The sequence below is a fragment of the Bufo gargarizans genome, chromosome 10 (assembly GCF_014858855.1).
Source record: "Bufo gargarizans isolate SCDJY-AF-19 chromosome 10, ASM1485885v1, whole genome shotgun sequence".
Lineage (NCBI taxonomy): Eukaryota > Metazoa > Chordata > Amphibia > Anura > Bufonidae > Bufo > Bufo gargarizans.
Window position 1 is genome coordinate 29,634,314 of NC_058089.1, and position 23,104 is coordinate 29,657,417.

At 44.6% G+C, this 23,104-nt stretch overlaps 1 protein-coding gene across 1 annotated transcript in view; it reads right to left on the bottom strand.

Moving 5' to 3' along the window:
- Nucleotides 1–23,104, bottom strand: part of LOC122920027 (mucin-5AC-like) — a 207,562-nt gene that overhangs the window by 138,860 nt on the left and 45,598 nt on the right. Inside the window, exons 10-12 of the mRNA XM_044269237.1 lie at nt 10,150–10,267; nt 9,289–9,427; nt 5,171–5,275 (exon numbers count right to left, since the gene is read on the bottom strand). Of these exons, the coding sequence (XP_044125172.1) occupies nt 5,171–5,275; nt 9,289–9,427; nt 10,150–10,267 (362 nt within the window). The remainder of the gene's footprint in view (nt 1–5,170; nt 5,276–9,288; nt 9,428–10,149; nt 10,268–23,104) is intronic.

Genomic DNA, 23,104 nt, shown 5'->3' on the forward strand with positions numbered 1-23,104 from the left:
GGGGAGCTGGCACTATGGGGGGCCTATAGGAGGAGCTGGCACTATGGGGGGGTACTATAGGGGGAGCTGGCACTATGGGGGGGTACTATAGGGGGAGCTGGCACTATGGGGGGGACTATAGGGGGAGCTGGCACTTTGGGGCACACTATAGGGGGAGCTGGAACTATGGGGGGCACTGTAGGGGGAGCTGGCACTATGGGGGGCCTATAGGGGGAGCTGGCACTATGGGGGGCCTATAGGAGGAGCTGGCACTATGGGGGGGTACTATAGGGGGAGATGGCACTATGGGGGGGTACTATAGGGGGAGCTGGCACTATGGGGGGGACTATAGGGGGAGCTGGCACTATGGGGTGCACTATAGGGGGAGCTGGCACTATGGGGGCACTGTAGGGGGAGCTGGCACTATGGGGGGGCCTATAGGGGGAGCTGGCACTATGGGGGGAGGGCTTATAGGGGAGCTGGCACTATGGGGGGGCCTATAGGAGGAGCTGGCACTATGGGGGGTACTATAGGGGGAGCTGGCACTATGGGGGGGGTACTATAGGGGGAGCTGGCACTATGGGGGGGACTATAGGGGGAGCTGGCACTATGGGGCGCACTATAGGGGGAGCTGGCACTATGGGGGCACTGTAGGGGGAGCTGGCACTATAGGGGGCACTGTAGGGGGAGCTGGCACTATGGGGGGCCTATAGGGGGAGCTGGCACTATGGGGGGAGGGCTGGCACTATTGGGGGAGCTGGCACTATGGGGGCATTTCTTACTGGCACATTATGGGGGGCACCATGGGGGACAGGAGCACTATGGGGGTAACTGGGGGCTCTAAAGGGGCTTTTTTTTTAATTATTGGCACATTCTGGGGGGCACTATAGGGGAGAGCAGCACTATGGGGCATCTGGTGCTACTATAGGGGCATCATTTGGGGGCACTATGGGGAAGTGGGGGCTCTAAAGGGGCCTTTTGTATTGGAACATTATGGGGGGCACTATGGCATTTGGTGGCACTAAGGGGGCATTTTTTACTGGCACATTATGGAATGCACTATAGGGGAGAGCGGCACTATGGGGGAGTGGAGCACTATTGGGGCATATGGTGGCACTAAGAAGGGGCATTTTTTTACTGGTACATTGTGGGGGAGAGGATCACTATAGGGGCATCTGCTGGGGGCACTAAGGGGCATTTTTTTACTGGCATATTATGGGGAAGGGGGAGAGGAGCAGTATGAGGGCATTTACTGGGGCACTATATAGAGGTATTTTATACTGGCATACATTATGGGGACATTAGCTCAACTGCGGGCACTAAGCGGGGGTATTTCATGTACTGTCATATTATAGGGAAAATTAGTACTACTGGGGGGTATTATGGGGAGCTTTACTACTACTAGGGGCTATGAAGAACATGATTACTAGGGCACTATAGGGGCATTATTACTACTAAGTGTGCTCTGGCAGAGAATTATTTCTATTGGTGGGATTTTGGGGAGCATTGTTACTTTGGGGGCACCCTGGCATAGTATCAGCTTAGCACAATTATTTTTGGGGGACATTATCTTTATACTATTAGTGTCTGGGCGCAGTTATTTTTTAGAGCGCTGTGTGCCAATAATTGTTTAAGGGGGCACTATCTGTGTGGTAGTAGTATTTCCAGGCGGACTGTTTCTGCAGTATAGTATTGGGGGCATAGCGGGTACAGTATTGGGGGCACTATCTGTGTGGTAGTTTGTATTTCCAGGGGGACTGTTTCTGCAGTATAGTATTGGGGGTGGCAGGAAACTAATGTCTGTTTCTCAATCTCTGCAGAGAAGGGAGATGGCAGAAAAATCATCATGGCGGTCTGGTCTGAATGGAGAAGATGAGGAAAGAGAACGTCTACAACAAAGGTGACATCACGGGATGTAAGAGGTAGGGGGCGCTATGTAGGAGAGGAGATGCTCCGGCTCCTTCCCCTGCCATTTGCAGAAGGAGGATTCAGAACTGGGTGAGGATGACGAAAGGGGGCAGCAGGCCACGGGCGGGTGGCAGATGGTGGGGGGAACCACAGGCCTTGAGCAGGATCAGGGTAGGGAGGAGAGCGGAGGAGCTTCCTGGCTGTAGCTTGTTATATAAGCAGGCAGTGCAGCCAGGACGGCCTCCCCTCTCCGTATGATGTGTAGAGACAGGCCGCAACTATAAAATGTCAGCTGTACAGTGTGTGTTGGGAGTGGCCTATTATATGTAGGAGGGGCTTTTAATGATGGGCGGGGCTAAAAAATTGCCCACTTGACTAGATTTGCCCCCCAGGACTAAGGCTGCCAGTCCTCCCCTGCATGACCCCCTTCCTAGGTGCTATATATCAAAGGGGTGCCAGCCATTGACTTTGCCCTGGCTAAGATATTTAGATGCAGGGTTAGATCAGTAAAATTAATCTTTGCCAGGAGAAGGAAAGCCTGGATCTGTGATCTTCACAGATTCATGGCTAAATAGTTACCATAGGTGCACTTCTATTGCTATGCTCATTATTTGCAGTTATATTTCAGTATCCAACTGTGGCATAGCAGGACCTAATATATTAATATGCTCCTTGTGCTAATGGAAAATCTATTTACTCAACTTGAAACCCCTATTGTTCCATATTACAATTCTGCAGGCATGTCATCCCATGAGACCAATGGCGGATTAACATAGGGGTGTCCAGGTCAGCAGCCCTGGGCCTGGCATCGCTGGGTAGCCCCAACCTAAACACCGACATACTGCTGCGGGGAACGGGAGCACATAGTTACCTCCCCCGCCGCCGATTACAGCCATAGGCTTCAGGCCTAATAGGCCTGAGGCCTATGTGGTAGCATAATCTCGACGCAGGAGTGCATGATGACATCATCGTGCGCCTGCGCAAGGACGCAGGACAATGAAGATTGCACACCATCCCGTACACAGGTAAGTATTAGCTTTTATTTTCTTTTTTTTTTTTCTTTTCTGTGTGTGCCAACTTTGGGGGGCAGAGGAGGATATGGGGGCAGTGTGGGGGCAGTGTGGGGGCAAATCACTTCAGGAGGCAGTGTGGGGGCATATTATTACATAGGGCAAATTACTTTATAGGGGGCAGTGTGGGAGAAAATTACTTCATGAGGGCAGTGTGGGGGCAAATTATTTCATGGGAGGGCAGTCTGGGGGAAATTACTATATGGGGGCAGTGTAGGGGAAATTACTAGATGGGGCAGTGTGGGGGAAGTTACTATATGGGGCAGTGTTGGGGAAATTACTATATGGGGGCAGTGTGGGGGAAATTACTATATGGGGGCAGTGTGGGGGGAGTTGCTATTAGGGGATATTATTTTTGAGGACACTATACAGGCATTATTACCTGGAGCACAATATAGGGTGTTAGCATTACTGGGGGCACTTAAAGGGACATTAAAACTGGTGTAGACACTATAGGGACCTTTGGGATAATTTATCAAACTGGTGTAAAGTAGAACTGGCTTAGTTACCCATAGCAACAGATTCCACCTTTTATTTTTGACAGCTCCTTTGGAAAATAAAAGGTGGAATCTGATTGGTTAATTAAGCCAGTTCTACTTTACACCAGTTTGATAAATGACCCCAATTATGAGAAATGTCTGTGTAACAAACTCTGTAGAGACAAGGTGCGGCTGAAAGAATTTGTCATAGCGGTCTGGGTCAAACGGAGAAGAAGAGGAAAGAGAAGATCTACATGACAGGAGATGTCAATGGAAGTAAGAGGTATGTGTAGCTGTATTTTCCTATATGTAGAGCTGACTCACTACTGTGACCTGCGTCTCATCTTCTTCTCCTCCAAGTCATTTTTATCATAATCATATGTATTTTAAATTTGGCAACGAAAATGTTAATTTGTAGATGTCAACTGCAGTCCTATGTAACAGCCCACATAACACAATAGTTCACTGTGTTATGTGGGATGTTACATAGGACTGCAGGTAACATTTACGACATCTGTACTCAGAGAGTTATGAGATGGTGGGGGTTCGACTCCTGGCTTCCCCACCAATCAGCTGTTCGAGGAGACCGCAATGTTCCAGTGAGCGCCGCAGCCTCTTTGCTCCTTACCACGCACAGCGCTGCCAATTTGATAGCACTGTGCTTGGTACTACAGCTCAGCCCCAATCACTCGGATGGTACTGAGCTGCACCTAGGCCACCTGAAAGATGAATGTGATGTCATATAGACTAGGAAGAGACTGTGGCACTCACGAAGCTTTGCAGCCTCTTCATACAGAATTTTTTTAAACTAAAATTAAGGGAGGGGCCCGAGTTGAGTAGACAGCCCCGGCCTATCATGCACTTAATCCGCCCCTGCATATCGCAAGGCTTCTAGGGAAGATTACCTCTGTAGTATGAAATATGATGGAGCGTGCCACATTTATCTTTCACATGGATTCTGTACTGCATATGGATGGAGTACTAGTAACCCCACTGGGTTCTAACAAATATAACCCTACACACTTAGTATCAACTGCACTGTAAATAGCTTCCTTCCTTTATATATATACTGGTATATCCTACAAATATAACACAGGAAGTCTCTTGATGAAGCTTCTATTAGTGAAACATACTTCAAGGGTTTCTTGTGGGCCAGTCTTTTTCCTGGCTCTCCCAGCATGTTTAAAGGCTCTCTCACCATACTGCCTGGTAGGGCTCATCATGCTGATTACAACTTTTTTCTGTATGCTAAACAGCTGCAAATATATCTATGTCTTTATTCATATGCAAATGAGCAATTGGAGCACCAGGAGTCGGCGTTGAATCATTTGAGAACTGCTTTGTAACACCTCTCTGTGCGCTGCACACTATCCCCCTCACCTTGATTGACAGGGCTAGACAGAGCTGTGTCCTAGCATCTGCATATCATATACTCCATGTATTATAGCTTCACCACACTGAGATCTGCTGAGAAAGCTAATATTCATATTACCGCTTCATTCACAAGCACAATATTGAAATGCCACCTCCTCTCAATGCGTACGGTAGGTTTTGTAAAAAAAACTGTGTCCCTGTACATAAAACATTGCATGCATTTGTAAAAATAATGTCAATTTATTTCTTCACTTGTCAATAAAAATGTGGGCTGAATTTGCAATAATATAAATAATGCTGCTTTCTGTCAGAATCTTGTTAGGAAAACAATGAATATACCTTATTGATAAAGTTACTTACAGTTGTCCCGTTTTGTAAGGCCAAAACCACATTTCTCAGGCAGGATCTTTTGTTAGAGAATCCGCCGCATTTGCGTAGATCGGCAAGTATAGTGAAATCATCATGCTATTAAAAAAAGATTAGAAATAAAGGTATTAGTATTGTATTGCTCAAAAGACAACAGAATAATGCTTGCAGAGCAATATGAAACTTACTGATTTCACAAAAATATAAATTAAACACAAACATACAATACTCATGGGCTTTTGTAAAATACATTTAAAGTTTGATTTAAAGAATATAGGCAACTATGGTTATTGCTCCAATATATGTAAAACAATATTGTGATTAAAGTATTGTAGGTTTCTTATATACAAGCTCTTATGCAGATCAATGTATCTCTATGGCAACAGACTACAATCTCATGCACTATGTGCAGTCTGATTCTTCGGTTAGTTGTTTATATTTCTATGAGAACCATCATTTTCTAATCTACAGACTGTAGAAGAAGGGACAAATAATTAATTGATCAGGTTCATATATGAAAGAGGTTGTATTGTACCTCAGACCTGGGGGTACTACTATTGCAAATGGTTTGTAATGCAATGTAATATAATGTCATGCTATCCACTTTGTTCACCAGCAGATGGGGTACAGTTGACAGTGTTTGGAAAAAGGAATGGAACTTACCATCCCATTCCTCCCCTCTTGGTAGGAGTGGGCTGGTCCTACTTCCTTCCAAGAGAGGGGCAGGGCTAGTTAGGGTAGTTGTAGAAAGGAAAGCAAGGAGTGGGATTTATCTCCCGCTCCTCCAGGACATGTGGACCACAGAGGCGGCTCATCTAGGAGGACAATCACCCCAGAGAGCCTGCAAGGTAGTAAGCTACAAAAGATTTTTAAACTATGGCGTATTTGTGTCAGCAAAGTGATCAAGCAATCAAGCTATCAAGACTGCAAGGTGATGGGAAACATGTTAATACACCATCACCGCAGTTCAGAACAGGCTTAGCTAGAAACCTGCATCATACGGTGAACAGCTAGTGCCACAAGTGCTAGAGTACAGCCGTAGTGAAGGGAATCAGGAGAGAGACACTGTTAGCTAGCCAACTTCTAAGCATCATCTTCTGCCACATTGCCAACCACCATACCTCATTATCTGGGAGAAGAGACTTGCACTTTGTATGAACTGCTGTTGGATGTGCTGCTATTTTTATTTTTTTTTTGCAATTAGTAAAGAAATATGTCCTTTTGTTAGTTACAATTAGTAAAGAAAGACGTCCTGAGGAAGGACACCAGGACACAATAACACTTTATCAAGACCACTACCACTCCCATCCTCTGCACCGGCTTCTCCGTTGCTCACTGCAGTTGCCTGAGCAAAAAAGGATTGTCAGACCAAAAATTAAGTTAGAGACAGAGGGCTGTGTAAAAAAAAATACAAAGAGTCACTCACCTTATGAAAGTTCCACCATTCCAGCACCATGACTCCTGGCCCCCACTGGTCCACAAGTGATAAAGTACCTTTTCCATTCAGGTGACTATTGCAGCCAAACACTGGCCTCATGTGTGCAAGAATGGCATAGGATCTCTGAGCATCAGCAGTAAAGTGCAATTCTTGCACTGCGGAGACTGATGCGACTGCTGAGGCCAGTGATTGGCTACAGAGTTTATTTGAACGTCAATGTCACATCATCATGACGCGGGTATTGGTTATTCCCCGTTCGCCATCTCCATTAACCCTGCTAACCCGCTTCTACACACCCCCTTCCTCCACCATTACACTTCCCCACCAATTAGCCCCATCCCCAATAAAACACGGACCACCAGCTGGAATGTAATGGCCACAGCAGCCGTTTATTAAATAACATTACAACATAACATACATAACACTGTAAACCCCCCAATGGGGGGAGGTCCTTGAAGCCCCAAACATTGAGCTGCCGAACCAGGGTGAGCCATTCTTGCCTCCAGCCGTAACGCCCAGCTCAAAGGCACCACCGAATGACCCCCCCTCGATTCACCACAACCTCTCGGTCCACCTGGGAGTCCAGCCCCCCGTGGGGCCCCCCCAATTGTCCTCAGATTCCACCATGACCAACTCCAAGGACCCCCCCCCCACCGCCACAAGCCGCCGTGACATAACCCTCCGCACGAACCGCACCCCCAACCCAAACCCCGATCCCCCCAAGTATTCCAACCAAAAAGGGGCGGGTGGGCGGGAGCTTCTCCTGTCCTCCTAAAATGGCGCCCTGTCTCTCTCCTCCTACCCTATTTAACCCCTTAACCCCACCCCCCCAGCTCAAACTGACCTATCCTACCTACTACCCTAATTCTAGCCATCCCCTTGCCCCTAAGCCGACCCTCCCTCCCCCCTGGCTCACTAACCAAACCCCCGTCATGGAGGCCTCCCCTAAAGGTGGCTCCGCCCCCCCTCAGTCCGGCCATTGCTTTTCTGGTCCAGCGGTTACTGGAAATAATGACAGTAGCCATGGCACACTGAAATGGCGGGATCATGATAAGGTTAGAGACTTTTCTTAATTTTTAACACCTCCGCCTTATTTTTATTTTTTTGGTTGGATAAACCTTTCACCTTCAGGGCTGTTTGTCATGCACTATGCTATGCTTAAAACCAGAACAAGCAGAAAGTGTGATGACTCCCATTTAGGAGAATACCCATAGAGACATACTGTGTACTTCCTAAACTAAAAAGCACCTGAATCTCTTTCAATTTACATGTACTGTAGAACGCAACATTGCAAGTGCCATTGTCTCTTTGCTGTGATATCGGCTTGAATACTTCTATGCAGCTGATTTTACACTGCTTCATAACCTCTGCTTCTTGACCTTGTGGTTTTCCATTATTCACTCTCTGTCCTCCTAGAGCCATAACTTTTTATTTTTATTTTCAGTGTTTTTTTTTTTGTTAGACAGATATTAATGGCACTATGTAATAATGTTGACAATGTTTTGGGAAGCAGGAAAAAAATTTCAAGATTTGGTTGAATTGAAAAAAAAAATGCATTTACATCAGTTTTATGGGTTTCCTTTCTATGATCTTCCCTGTTTGGTAAAACTGACCTGTTAAATTCTTTCTACATGTCGGTATGATTGCAAAAGTACCACATTTATATAGTGTTTCTTGCGTTTTAATACATAAAAAAAAAAAAAATTGGAAAAAAATATTTTTCCTTTTTTTTATATTCTGATCTTCATAACATTTTTTTATAGTTATGTCTATGGAGCTGCGTAGAGCTCACTTTTGGCACGTTTTTGTTGATACCATTTTGGAGTGTGTATACCTTTTTGATGACATTTGATTACATTTATTTTCTCAGGTGAAAGGCAAATAGGCCATTTTAATTTTATTTTTATTTTTTTCATTTACTGCATTAACCATATAGGATAAGTATGTGTATATTTTAATTGTACAAACGGTTTTGAAACAGCAGAAATGATATTTTTATTTAAACTGTTTATTTATATTATTGGGGAAGGTGGATGCTTTGAACTTTTTTAGTTATTTAAAAACTTTTTTTTACTTGCTTGTCCTTCACATTGTAATGTATTAATATAATATCACATTGTACATTTAAACTGCAATGAAATACCTTTTTTATTGCTAATCAAAAATAAAGGAGTAAAAAAATCTATATTGCAGTGTAAGGGATTTGCGGCATTTCCCTATGGTAAACTGCCATTGTGGTGGCCTATTTGTGACGGCCTCTTCGCATGCAAATGGATAAGGTGAGTTTTGGTTCTTTTTTTTCGCCATTTCAGAGAAAATTGATTCGTAATGTGAAGAGGAAATTCGGCTTCGTGGCAAATTAAATTTTTCCTGAAATTCGCATCGAAGTGCACTTTTGATACTTCGATTCACTCAACAATACTCAGGACTATAGCCATACACCGTGCTGCACGATAAAAGCAGAGCATGAGGAAAGTACGAAGATGACCCCAAATGAGGAGTATACCTCGGATAAGGTGTATCCTTCCTGGGATACATGTACTGCAGGGTGAGATAATCTAGACTGTAGATCACTTAGATTCCAAATGTTGATTTGAACATGCCATTGTTTTATGTTATAACACAACATTGGAGATTTTCCTGCAAAAGATTGAACTGCTTCTAAATATTTTACCTTAACGAGTACATAGCTGCAATCCCCATTAAAACTGTAACGGAATCCATCAAAGCTTAAAATATGTGATCCACCTTCAACTGAACAGGTTCCTGTGCAAGGAAACTCTTTACACTTCCATTTTCCGCTGGCACAAGTACTATGGAAAACATTATATAATTGAGTTTTTTCATACATAAAAATACATAAATAAATCATGAACATACATGGGAAAATTTATCATGAGACATTTTTAGTCAGTTTCTCAGTAGTTTGGGTCATTGTCTTCCAACAAGACAGCACAGACTTGACTTGCGGACAACTCTGTGAATGTCCATGAGTGGCTCAGCCAGAGCTTTGACTTGAACATTGAACCCAATTAAAAATCTCTCTGAGAGACATGAAGATGGTTGTACACCGGCGGCCCCCATCCAAACTATCAGAGCTTGAGAGGATGTACAGAGGAGAATGGCAGAAAATCCCAAAATCCAGGTGTGAAAACTTGTGGCATCATTCCCAAGAAGACTGGTCGCTGCCAAAAGTGCGTCAACTAAGTCCTGAGTAAACCTGAACTTTTTTTTATTTCAGGGCAAGGCCACAATGTAAAAAAAGTTAAATGGTCTAAAGACATTGCTAATGCAATATATATATATATATATATATATATATATATATATATATATATTTGTCATTTGACCAATTAACATGGGAATTCTGTATCTTTAGAAATATCAGATTCCAAGCACTGGTAATGGTAACTCAATTATTTTTTGTTCTTTCCATTACTGGCAGGACAAATAAAAAATCACTTGGTACTCTCATTGTCCATTAATTCAGGCATTGTTACATTGTTACAGTCATAAACATATCGATTGTCGTTACCATTCTCGGCATGGATTACTGTAAGACGATCCTGGTGAGTAAGTCTCACTGTTATAGACACAGTAACAATCCTCTTGGAGGATACAGCCTTTGTTATTTATGTCGTCAAGCACAGTTCCTAAGTAAAAAGACATGTTTTTTATTAACAATCAGTAAGTGTTAGAACAAGGGTGAATGTGTGAACATTTAAAGAAAATATGCAGGACTTAAATATTTATGACTGATCTTCTGGATTGCAATTTGCAGGATTAGATTTTTGCTATTGAGTATAACCAAAGCTGGGATTTTTGGGATCGATACATTTTTGCATTTAGTGGCCTCTTTGAGTGTGCTACCAACAGCTTGATATATAGACTATTCTCAGTATATAGTAGGTCATCAATATCAAATTGGAAAGGGTATAACTCCTCACATCTTGCTGATCAGATGGTGGAAGGTGCCTGTGACCTTTATATGAGCCCTTCGCCTCCTCCTTGGCCTATGACATCATGTTCATTATTCACATGGCCATGCTGCAGTCCATTCCAAATCAAGTGAATGAGACAGAGCTCAAATACCAAGTACAGCTGCTATACAATGTAGGCACTGTGTTGGGTATACTATAAAGAGGCCACATCCTTCCTTTGAGCACCATGACTCCTTCAAATAACTTATAGTCAGTGGTGCTGGGAGTTGGAACCTCACTTATCTGATATTGATGATATATCTTGACTATAAGTCATCAATACTTATGTCCTGGACAACCTCTTTCAGTTATAGATCAGTAGCAGATATGAAAACATGTATAATATACTTCATTAGGGATTTTCAACTTCCAACAGCCTACAGTTCCTATAATGTTGTTGGCAGGCTCTTTCCTTTTCCTTCTTATCAGTCCTAAGCAATTAGGCAATAAGTAGAAGCTTCGGAGGATTAGGGTGAAGGGGGAGGGGGGCTACGACATAAGATGAAGTGGTCAGATGCCTGCTTGGCTCCTGGGTGCTGACCATGCCCATACCACTACATTAGAAAAAGCCTGCCTACAAAAAAAAAAACAAGAGTACATATGCATTTTAAAATGTAAAAAGGAATGTCAATTCAAGTTCTTGGTGCACTAGATCTAATATATAATACCTTAAGCAGTAATTGAGAGTATTTTTGCAACAATAAGTATGCATTAAAAGAAAAATAACAATAGACAATTCAGAGGAGCTCACCAGCAACCTACTGGAGCCCAGTCTTTCAGATACCAGCTGAAAACCAAAAAATACTGAAACACAATTAGACTGGCTCACAGTATTTTTGCATTTATTACACTTAATAAAAATCACAATTATTTACTGTTGTAATTGTAAAATAATAAAATTAATAAAATTAATTGCCCACTAAATATAAAACATATCCTAGTAGTATATCAAAATAGCATAAATATATGGGTATCTTGGATGCGGAGCTCACACATATACCCAACTAACAGGAGTACTCCAAAGGGATAATAGGACCACTTGATTATGCTGTGTGGTGTCGGAGAGGAGAGGGTGGTAGGACCACATGGTTAGTCGGTGTTGGGTTGTTGGCGACACGCCGACTTTCCCTGCGTTCCTCCCCCCCTCTCCCTCCAACGTAGATCAGTCCAGGACCTTCAAACTCAGGATTCAGCTATAAAGTTGTCAATACCATACCATCATTGCTTATCCATGTCTTATTTTTATTTTTATTTTCAATTTTTTTTTTTTTTTTTTTTTTTTTTCTATCTCATTTATTTTTCTATCTCATATGTCTATTTGTATTTTTATTTCTATTTTTATTTATCTTTAGTTTATTTTTATTTTTATTTTATTTTTTTATGATAATTGTATTCTATTTTATTTTATTGTCCCTTTTACTGTCCTTTTCTATATAGAAGGTTTTTATGTAAAAATAATGTCTATAGTTCTTTTTATATTTGGTACTATATAGTATATATATGTTGCCCACAAAGCTTGACACATGTGTGTCAAAAACCCTCTGTCTGGATCCATGACAAAATCAGGCTGCAAGTGATAAATTCCCTGCAGCCAACTAATTAAGAATCCAGACCAGATATTTCATCAAACCCAAAAAGGGGATATAAAGACATGTCCAGCCAGTACACAGGTAGCATTTCACATTTGCCTACTGAGGAAGGAACTACGGTTCTGAAACGCGTCTAGGATAAATCAGTGTGAACAGGACCCAGCCAGTGGTGCGCTATTTCTGTCTAAGCACAAAAAAAGGATCCGTGCTATTTATTATCTAGAACCACCCAAGAAAAATCCATGCGGCAACGGCAGCGACTTAATCTTTAAAGAGGACTGATTCAACTACCATCTAAACAGTTCCTGTGAAGGGGAGTCGAACCCCGTACCGGTATAGCTCTGCTACACGAACTCCCGCTACTCCGCTGGCGCAGGTGGATGTCATCACCGACCAAGTGAACCATCTACAGGTCAGGTCACGTGAGACGCCGAGAAGGAGAAGCGGTGATACTACCTCGTGGCAGGAGGTAGTCAGCAGATACCGCTACGAGAATAAGTACAAAGTACCCCCCGGATATTATAAGAACATTCCGTGGACCGCAGGGTGGATATCTTCTTACCGATTGGTATGTTGAACATTTGGCAAGTCATTTTATAACTATCTGAACATTGTCAAAGTATGGATTCAATGCGCTATTGACCGACACCACACAGCATAATCAAGTGGTCCTATTATCCCTTTGGAGTACTCCTGTTAGTTGGGTATATGCGTGAGCTCCGCATCCAAGATACCCATATATTTATGCTATTTTGATATACTACTAGGATATGTTTTATATTTAGTGGGCAATTAATTTTATTAATTTTATTATTTTACAATTACAACAGTAAATAATTGTGATTTTTATTAAGTGTAATAAATGCAAAAATACTGTGAGCCAGTCTAATTGTGTTTCAGTATTTTTTGGTTTTCAGCTGGTATCTGAAAGACTGGGCTCCAGTAGGTTGCTGGTGAGCTCCTCTGAATTGTCTATTGTTATTTTTCTTCTATTACCGAAAAGAGGACTGCTCCCAACAGTTTTGCATTTGTTTTTTCCTGATATTTTGGTATATTTTTGTTATAATTTAAAGTTATATCGTGAGACATGGATATTTGGCAATTTATGTTATTGAAACAAGAGACCATTGAGAATTTTGTCTTCATGGACTCTCAGGGAACTATGTCTAAACAAGCTGAAGTATCCCAACCAAATATGCTAGATACATTTAAAACACTAGAGTTGAGCGAACACCTGGATGTTCGGGTTCGAGAAGTTCGGCCGAACATCCCGGAAATGTTCGGGTTCGGGATCCGAACCCGATCCGAACTTCGTCCCGAACCCGAACCCCATTGAAGTCAATGGGGACCCGAACTTTTCGGCACTAAAAAGGCTGTAAAACAGCCCAGGAAAGAGCTAGAGGGCTGCAAAAGGCAGCAACATGTAGGTAAATCCCCTGCAAACAAATGTGGATAGGGAAATGAATTAAAATAAAAATTAAATAAATAAAAATTAACCAAAATCAATTGGAGAGAGGTTCCATAGCAGAGAATCTGGCTTCCCGTCACCCACCACTGGAACAGTCCATTCTCAGATATTTAGGCCCCGGCACCCAGGCAGAGGAGAGAGGTCCCGTAACAGAGAATCTGTCTTCATGTCAGCAGAGAATTAGTCTGCATGTCATAGCAGAGAATGAGGCTTCACGTCAGCCACCACTGCAACAGTCCATTGGCATATATTTAGGCCCAGCACCCAGGCAGAGGAGGGAGGTCCCGTAACAGAGAATCTGTCTTCATGTCAGCAGAGAATTAGTCTGCATGTCATAGCAGAGAATGAGGCTTCACGTCAGCCACCACTGCAACAGTCCATTGGCATATATTTAGGCCCAGCACACACACAGGCAGAGGAGAGAGGTCCCGTAACAGAGAATCTGGCTTCATGTCAGCAGAGAATCAGTCTGCATGTCATAGCAGAGAATGAGGCTTCACGTCAGCCACCACTGCAACAGTCCATTGGCATATATTTAGGCCCAGCACACACACAGGCAGAGGAGAGAGGTCCCGTAACAGAGAATCTGGCTTCATGTCAGCAGAGAATCAGTCTGCATGTCATAGCAGAGAATGAGGCTTCACGTCAGCCACCACTGCAACAGTCCATTGGCATATATTTAGGCCCAGCACCCAGGCAGAGGAGGGAGGTCCCGTAACAGAGAATCTGTCTTCATGTCAGCAGAGAATTAGTCTGCATGTCATAGCAGAGAATGAGGCTTCACGTCAGCCACCACTGCAACAGTCCATTGGCATATATTTAGGCCCAGCACACACACAGGCAGAGGAGAGAGGTCCCGTAACAGAGAATCTGGCTTCATGTCAGCAGAGAATCAGTCTGCATGTCATAGCAGAGAATGAGGCTTCACGTCAGCCACCACTGCAACAGTCCATTGGCATATATTTAGGCCCAGCACACACACAGGCAGAGGAGAGAGGTCCCGTAACAGAGAATCTGGCTTCATGTCAGCAGAGAATCAGTCTGCATGTCATAGCAGAGAATGAGGCTTCACGTCAGCCACCACTGCAACAGTCCATTGGCATATATTTAGGCCCAGCACCCAGGCAGAGGAGGGAGGTCCCGTAACAGAGAATCTGTCTTCATGTCAGCAGAGAATTAGTCTGCATGTCATAGCAGAGAATGAGGCTTCACGTCAGCCACCACTGCAACAGTCCATTGGCATATATTTAGGCCCAGCACCCAGGCAGAGGAGGGAGGTCCCGTAACAGAGAATCTGTCTTCATGTCAGCAGAGAATTAGTCTGCATGTCATAGCAGAGAATGAGGCTTCACGTCAGCCACCACTGGAACAGTCCATTCTCAGATATTTAGGCCCCGGCACCCAGGCAGAGGAGAGAGGTCCCGTAACAGAGAATCTGTCTTCATGTCAGCAGAGAATTAGTCTGCATGTCATAGCAGAGAATGAGGCTTCACGTCAGCCACCACTGCAACAGTCCATTGGCATATATTTAGGCCCAGCACCCAGGCAGAGGAGAGAGGTCCCGTAACAGACAATCTGGCTTCATGTCAGCAGAGAATCAGTCTTCATATCATAGCAGAGAATCAGGCTTCACGTCACCCACCACTGTAAGAGTCAATTTTCATAAATTTAGGCCCAGAACCCAGGCAGAGGAGAAAGGTCCCGTAACAGACAATCTGGCTTCATGTCAGCAGAGAATCAGTCTTCATATCATAGCAGAGAATCAGGCTTCACGTCACCCACCACTGTAAGAGTCAATTTTCATAAATTTAGGCCCAGAACCCAGGCAGAGGAGAAAGGTCCCGTAACAGACAATCTGGCTTCATGTCAGCAGAGAATCAGTCTTCATATCATAGCAGAGAATCAGGCTTCACGTCACCCACCACTGCAACAGTCCATTGGCATATATTTAGGCCTAGCACACAGGCAGAGCAGAGAGGTCCCGTAACAGACAATCTGGCTTCATGACAGCAGAGAATCAGTCTGCATGTCATAGCAGAGAATCAGGCTTCACGTCAGCCACCACTGCAACAGTCCATTGTCATAAATTTAGGCCCAGCACCCAGGCAGAGGAGAGAGGTCCCGTAACAGACAATCTGGCTTCATGTCAGCAGAGAATTAGTCTGCATGTCATAGCAGAGAATCAGGCTTCATGTCAGCCACCACTGCAACAGTCCATTGGCATATATTTAGGCCTAGCACACAGGCAGAGGAGAGGTTCATTCAACTTTGGGTAGCATCGCAATATAATGGTAAAATGAAAATAAAAATAGGATTGAATGAGGAAGTGCCCTGGAGTCCAATAATATATGGTTATGGGGAGGTAGTTAATGTCTAATCTGGACAAGGGACGGACAGGTCCTGTGGGATCCATGCCTGGTTCATTTTTATGAACGTCAGCTTGTCCACATTGGCTGTAGACAGGCGGCTGCGTTTGTCTGTAATGACGCCCCCTGCCGTGCTGAATACACGTTCAGACAAAACGCTGGCTGCCGGGCAGGCCAGCACCTCCAAGGCATAAAAGGCTAGCTCTGGCCACGTGGACAATTTAGAGACCCAGAAGTTGAATGGGGCCGAACCATCAGTCAGTACGTGGAGGGGTGTGCACACGTACTGTTCCACCATGTTAGTGAAATGTTGCCTCCTGCTAACACGTTGCGTATCAGGTGGTGGTGCAGTTAGCTGTGGCGTGTTGACAAAAGTTTTCCACATCTCTGCCATGCTAACCCTGCCCTCAGAGGAGCTGGCCGTGACACAGCTGCCTTGGCGACCTCTTGCTCCTCCTCTGCCTTGGCCTTGGGCTTCCACTTGTTCCCCTGTGACATTTGGGAATGCTCTCAGTAGCGCGTCTACCAACGTGCGCTTGTACTCGCGCATCTTCCTATCACGCTCCAGTGCAGGAAGTAAGGTGGGCACATTGTCTTTGTAGCGTGGATCCAGCAGGGTGGCAACCCAGTAGTCCGCACAGGTTAAAATGTGGGCAACTCTGCTGTCGTTGCGCAGGCACTGCAGCATGTAGTCGCTCATGTGTGCCAGGCTGCCCAGGGGTAAGGACAAGCTGTCCTCTGTGGGAGGCGTATCGTCATCGTCCTGCCTTTCCCCCCAGCCACGCACCAGTGATGGACCCGAGCTGCGTTGGGTGCCACCCCGCTGTGACCATGCTTCATCCTCATCCTCCTCCACCTCCTCCTCATCCTCGTCCTCCTCGTCCTCCAGTAGTGGGCCCTGGCTGGCCACATTTGTACCTGGCCTCTGCTGTTGCAAAAAACCTCCCTCTGAGTCACTTCGAAGAGACTGGCCTGAAAGTGCTAAAAATGACCCCTCTTCCTCATCCTCCTCCTCCTCCTCCTGGGCCACCTCCTGTTCCATCATCGCCCTAAGTGTTTTCTCAAGGAGACATAGAAGTGGTATTGTAACGCTGATAACGGTGTCATCGCCACTGGCCATGTTGGTGGAGTACTCGAAACAGCGCAACAGGGCACACAGGTCTCGCATGGAGGCCCAGTCATTGGTGGTGAAGTGGTGCTGTTCTGTAGTGCGACTGACCCGTGCGTGCTGCAGCTGAAACTCCACTATGGCCTGCTGCTGCTCGCACAGTCTGTCCAGCATGTGCAAGGTGGAGTTCCACCTGGTGGGCACGTCGCATATGAGGCGGTGAGCGGGAAGGCCGAAGTTACGCTGTAGCGCAGACAGGCGAGCAGCAGCAGGATGTGAACGCCGGAAGCGCGAACAGACGGCCCGCACTTTATGCAGCAGCTCTGACATGTCGGGGTAGTTGTGAATGAACTTCTGCACCACCAAATTCAGCACATGCGCCAAGCAAGGGATGTGCGTCAAATTGGCTAGTCCCAGAGCTGCAACGAGATTTCGCCCATTATCACACACCACCAGGCCGGGCTTGAGGCTCACCGGCAGCAACCACTCGTCGGTCTGTTGTTCTATACCCCGCCACAACTCCTGTGCGGTGTGGGGCCTGTCCCCCAAACATATGAGTTTCAGAATGGCCTGCTGACGTTTACCCCGGGCTGTGCTGAAGTTGGTGGTGAAGGTGTGTGGCTGACTGGATGAGCAGGTGGAAGAAGAGGAGGAGGAAGCCGAGAAGGAGGAGGTGGCAACAGGAGGCAAAGAATGTTGCCCTGCGATCCTTGGCGGCGGAAGGACGTGCGCCAAACAGCTCTCCGCCTGGGGCCCAGCTGCCACTACATTTACCCAGTGTGCAGTTAGGGAGATATAGCGTCCCTGGCCGTGCTTACTGGTCCACGTATCTGTGGTTAGGTGGACCTTGCCTACAGATGGCGTTGCGCAGTGCACACTTGATTTTATCGGATACTTGGTTGTGCAGGGAAGGCACGGCTCTCTTGGAGAAGTAGTGCCGGCTGGGAACAACATACTGTGGGACAGCAAGCGACATGAGCTGTTTGAAGCTGTCTGTGTCCACCAGCCTAAATGACAGCATTTCATAGGCCAGTAGTTTAGAAATGCTGGCATTCAGGGCCAGGGATCGAGGGTGGCTAGGTGGGAATTTACGCTTTCTATCAAATGTTTGTGAGATGGAGAGCTGAACGCTGGCGTGTGACATGGTTGAGACGCTTGGTGACGGAGGTGGTGGTGGTGGTGTTGGTGGTACATCCCCTGTTTGCTGGGCGGCAGGTGCCAACGTTCCTCCAGAGGCGGAGGAAGAGGCCGAGGCGGCAGCAGCAGAATAGGCCGAGGCGGCAGCAGCAGAAGAGGTAGCAGGGGGAGCCTGAGTGACTTCCTTGGTTTTAAGGTGTTTACTCCACTGCAGTTCATGCTTTGCATGCAGGTGCCTGGTCATGCAGGTTGTGCTCAGGTTCAGAACGTTAATGCCTCGCTTCAGGCTCTGATGGCACAGCGTGCAAACCACTCGGGTCTTGTCGTCAGCACATTGTTTGAAGAAGTGCCATGCCAGGGAACTCCTTGAAGCTGCCTTTGGGGTGCTCGGTCCCAGATGGCGGCGGTCAGTAGCAGGCGGAGTCTCTTGGCGGCGGGTGTTCTGCTTTTGCCCACTGCTCCCTCTTTTGCTACGCTGTTGGCTCGGTCTCACCACTGCCTCTTCCTCCGAACTGTGAAAGTCAGTGGCACGACCTTCATTCCATGTGGGGTCTAGGACCTCATCGTCCCCTGCATCGTCTTCCACCCAGTCTTGATCCCTGACCTCCTGTTCAGTCTGCACACTGCAGAAAGACGCAGCAGTTGGCACCTGTGTTTCGTCATCATCAGAGACATGCTGAGGTGGTATTCCCATGTCCTCATCATCAGGAAACATAAGTGGTTGTGCGTCAGTGCATTCTATGTCTTTCACCGCTGGGGAAGGGCTAGGTGGATGCCCTTGGGAAACCCTGCCAGCGGAGTCTTCAAACAGCATAAGAGACTGCTGCATAACTTGAGGCTGAGACAGTTTCCCTGGTATGCATGGGGGTGATGTGACAGACTGATGGGGTTGGTTTTCAGGCGCCATCTGTGCGCTTTCTGCAGAAGACTGGGTGGGAGATAATGTGAACGTGCTGGATCCACTGTCGGCCACCCAATTGACTAATGCCTGTACCTGCTCAGGCCTTACCATCCTTAGAACGGCATTGGGCCCCACCATATATCGCTGTAAATTCTGGCGGCTACTGGGACCTGAGGTAGTTGGTACACTAGGACGTGTGGATGTGGCAGAACGGCCACGTCCTCTCCCAGCACCAGAGGGTCCACTAACACCACCACGACCATGTCCACGTCCGCGTCCCTTACTAGATGTTTTTCTCATTGTTATGGTTCACCACAACAACAAATATATTATTTGGCCCAATGTATTGTATTCAAATTCAGCGGGATATAAATTTGAGGCCTAGTATTTAGGCGCTGGGTGACCGGTATGGATTTAGTGACAGAATTAGACTTGGAAATGCACAGAAGCGTGTGTGTGTGAAGTTATTCTGAATGACCCAATGTGCACCTTGAATATTATATACCCTTTTAGGGATAGATTTCAAATAGCTCTGATATAGCAGAAACCACTAAATTATGAAATTGCTAAATTGGGAATTGTACTTCAACCCAGAACAAAAAATGTGCTTTGACGGACACTAAATATCTTGCCCAGCAACAACAGTACAGCGGTGGGTAACGAGAGATTTAGAGGGAATTAAATTTGAGGCCTAGTATTTAGGCGCTGGGTCACCGGTATGGATTTAGTGACAGAATTAGACTTGGAAATGCACAGAAGCGTGTGTGTGAAGTTATTCTGAATGACCCAATGTGCACCTTCAATATTATATACCCTTTTTGGGATAGATTTCAAATAGCTCTGATATAGCAGGAACCACTAAATTATGAAATTGCTAAATTGGGAATTGTACTTCAACCCAGAACAAAAAATGTGCTTTGACGGGCACTAAATAACTTTCCCAGCTACAACAGGACAACGGTAACGAGAGATTTAGAGGGATTTAAATTTGAGGCCTAGTATTTAGGCGCTGGGTGACAGGTATGGGTTTAGTGACAGAATTAGACTTGGAAATACACAGTAGCGGGTGTGTGTGAAGTTATTCTGAATGACCCTATGTGCACCTTCAATATTATATACCCTTTTAGGGATAGATTTCAAATAGCTCTGATATAGCAGAAACCACTAAATTATGAAATTGCTAAATTGGGAATTGTACTTCAACCCAGAACAAAAAATGTGCTTTGACGGACACTAAATATCTTGCCCAGCAACAACAGTACACCGGTGGGTAACGAGAGATTTAGAGGGAATTAAATTTGAGGCCTAGTATTTAGGCGCTGGGTCACCGGTATGGATTTAGTGACAGAATTAGACTTGGAAATACACAGTAGCGGGTGTGTGTGAAGTTATTCTGAATGACCCTATGTGCACCTTCAATATTATATACCCTTTTTGGGATAGATTTCAAATAGCTCTGATATAGCAGGAACCACTAAATTATGAAATTGCTAAATTGGGAATTGTACTTCAACCCAGAACAAAAAATGTGCTTTGACGGGCACTAAATAACTTTCCCAGCTACAACAGGACAACGGTAACGAGAGATTTAGAGGGATTTAAATTTGAGGCCTAGTATTTAGGCGCTGGGTGACAGGTATGGGTTTAGTGACAGAATTAGACTTGGAAATACACAGTAGCGGGTGTGTGTGAAGTTATTCTGAATGACCCTATGTGCACCTTCAATATTATATACCCTTTTTGGGATAGATTTCAAATAGCTCTGATATAGCAGAAACCACTAAATTATGAAATTGCTAAATTGGGAATTGTACTTCAACCCAGAACAAAAAATGTGCTTTGACGGACACTAAATATCTTGCCCAGCAACAACAGTACAGCGGTGGGTAACGAGAGATTTAGAGGGAATTAAATTTGAGGCCTAGTATTTAGGCGCTGGGTCACCGGTATGGATTTAGTGACAGAATTAGACTTGGAAATACACAGTAGCGGGTGTGTGTGAAGTTACTCTGAATGACCCTATGTGCACCTTCAATATTATATACCCTTTTTGGGATAGATTTCAAAGAGCTCTGATATAGCAGGAACCACTAAATTATGAAATTGCTAAATTGGGAATTGTATTTCAACCCAGAACAAGAAATGTGCTTGAACGGACACTAAATAACTCGCCCAGCTACAGCACTAGGGACAGATTTAGCTGGATATAAATTTGAGGCCTAGTATTTAGGCGCTGGGTGACAGGTATGGGTTTAGTGACAGAATTAGACTTGGAAATACACAGTAGCGGGTGTGTGTGAAGTTATTCTGAATGACCCTATGTGCACCTTCAATATTATATACCCTTTTAGGGATAGATTTCAAATAGCTCTGATATAGCAGAAACCACTAAATTATGAAATTGCTAAATTGGGAATTGTACTTCAACCCAGAACAAAAAATGTGCTTTGACGGACACTAAATATCTTGCCCAGCAACAACAGTACAGCGGTGGGTAACGAGAGATTTAGAGGGAATTAAATTTGAGGCCTAGTATTTAGGCGCTGGGTCACCGGTATGGATTTAGTGACAGAATTAGACTTGGAAATACACAGTAGCGGGTGTGTGTGAAGTTATTCTGAATGACCCTATGTGCACCTTCAATATTATATACCCTTTTTGGGATAGATTTCAAATAGCTCTGATATAGCAGGAACCACTAAATTATGAAATTGCTAAATTGGGAATTGTACTTCAACCCAGAACAAAAAATGTGCTTTGACGGGCACTAAATAACTTTCCCAGCTACAACAGGACAACGGTAACGAGAGATTTAGAGGGATTTAAATTTGAGGCCTAGTATTTAGGCGCTGGGTGACAGGTATGGGTTTAGTGACAGAATTAGACTTGGAAATACACAGTAGCGGGTGTGTGTGAAGTTATTCTGAATGACCCTATGTGCACCTTCAATATTATATACCCTTTTTGGGATAGATTTCAAATAGCTCTGATATAGCAGAAACCACTAAATTATGAAATTGCTAAATTGGGAATTGTACTTCAACCCAGAACAAAAAATGTGCTTTGACGGACACTAAATATCTTGCCCAGCAACAACAGTACACCGGTGGGTAACGAGAGATTTAGAGGGAATTAAATTTGAGGCCTAGTATTTAGGCGCTGGGTCACCGGTATGGATTTAGTGACAGAATTAGACTTGGAAATACACAGTAGCGGGTGTGTGTGAAGTTATTCTGAATGACCCTATGTGCACCTTCAATATTATATACCCTTTTTGGGATAGATTTCAAATAGCTCTGATATAGCAGGAACCACTAAATTATGAAATTGCTAAATTGGGAATTGTACTTCAACCCAGAACAAAAAATGTGCTTTGACGGGCACTAAATAACTTTCCCAGCTACAACAGGACAACGGTAACGAGAGATTTAGAGGGATTTAAATTTGAGGCCTAGTATTTAGGCGCTGGGTGACAGGTATGGGTTTAGTGACAGAATTAGACTTGGAAATACACAGTAGCGGGTGTGTGTGAAGTTATTCTGAATGACCCTATGTGCACCTTCAATATTATATACCCTTTTTGGGATAGATTTCAAATAGCTCTGATATAGCAGAAACCACTAAATTATGAAATTGCTAAATTGGGAATTGTACTTCAACCCAGAACAAAAAATGTGCTTTGACGGACACTAAATATCTTGCCCAGCAACAACAGTACAGCGGTGGGTAACGAGAGATTTAGAGGGAATTAAATTTGAGGCCTAGTATTTAGGCGCTGGGTCACCGGTATGGATTTAGTGACAGAATTAGACTTGGAAATACACAGTAGCGGGTGTGTGTGAAGTTACTCTGAATGACCCTATGTGCACCTTCAATATTATATACCCTTTTTGGGATAGATTTCAAAGAGCTCTGATATAGCAGGAACCACTAAATTATGA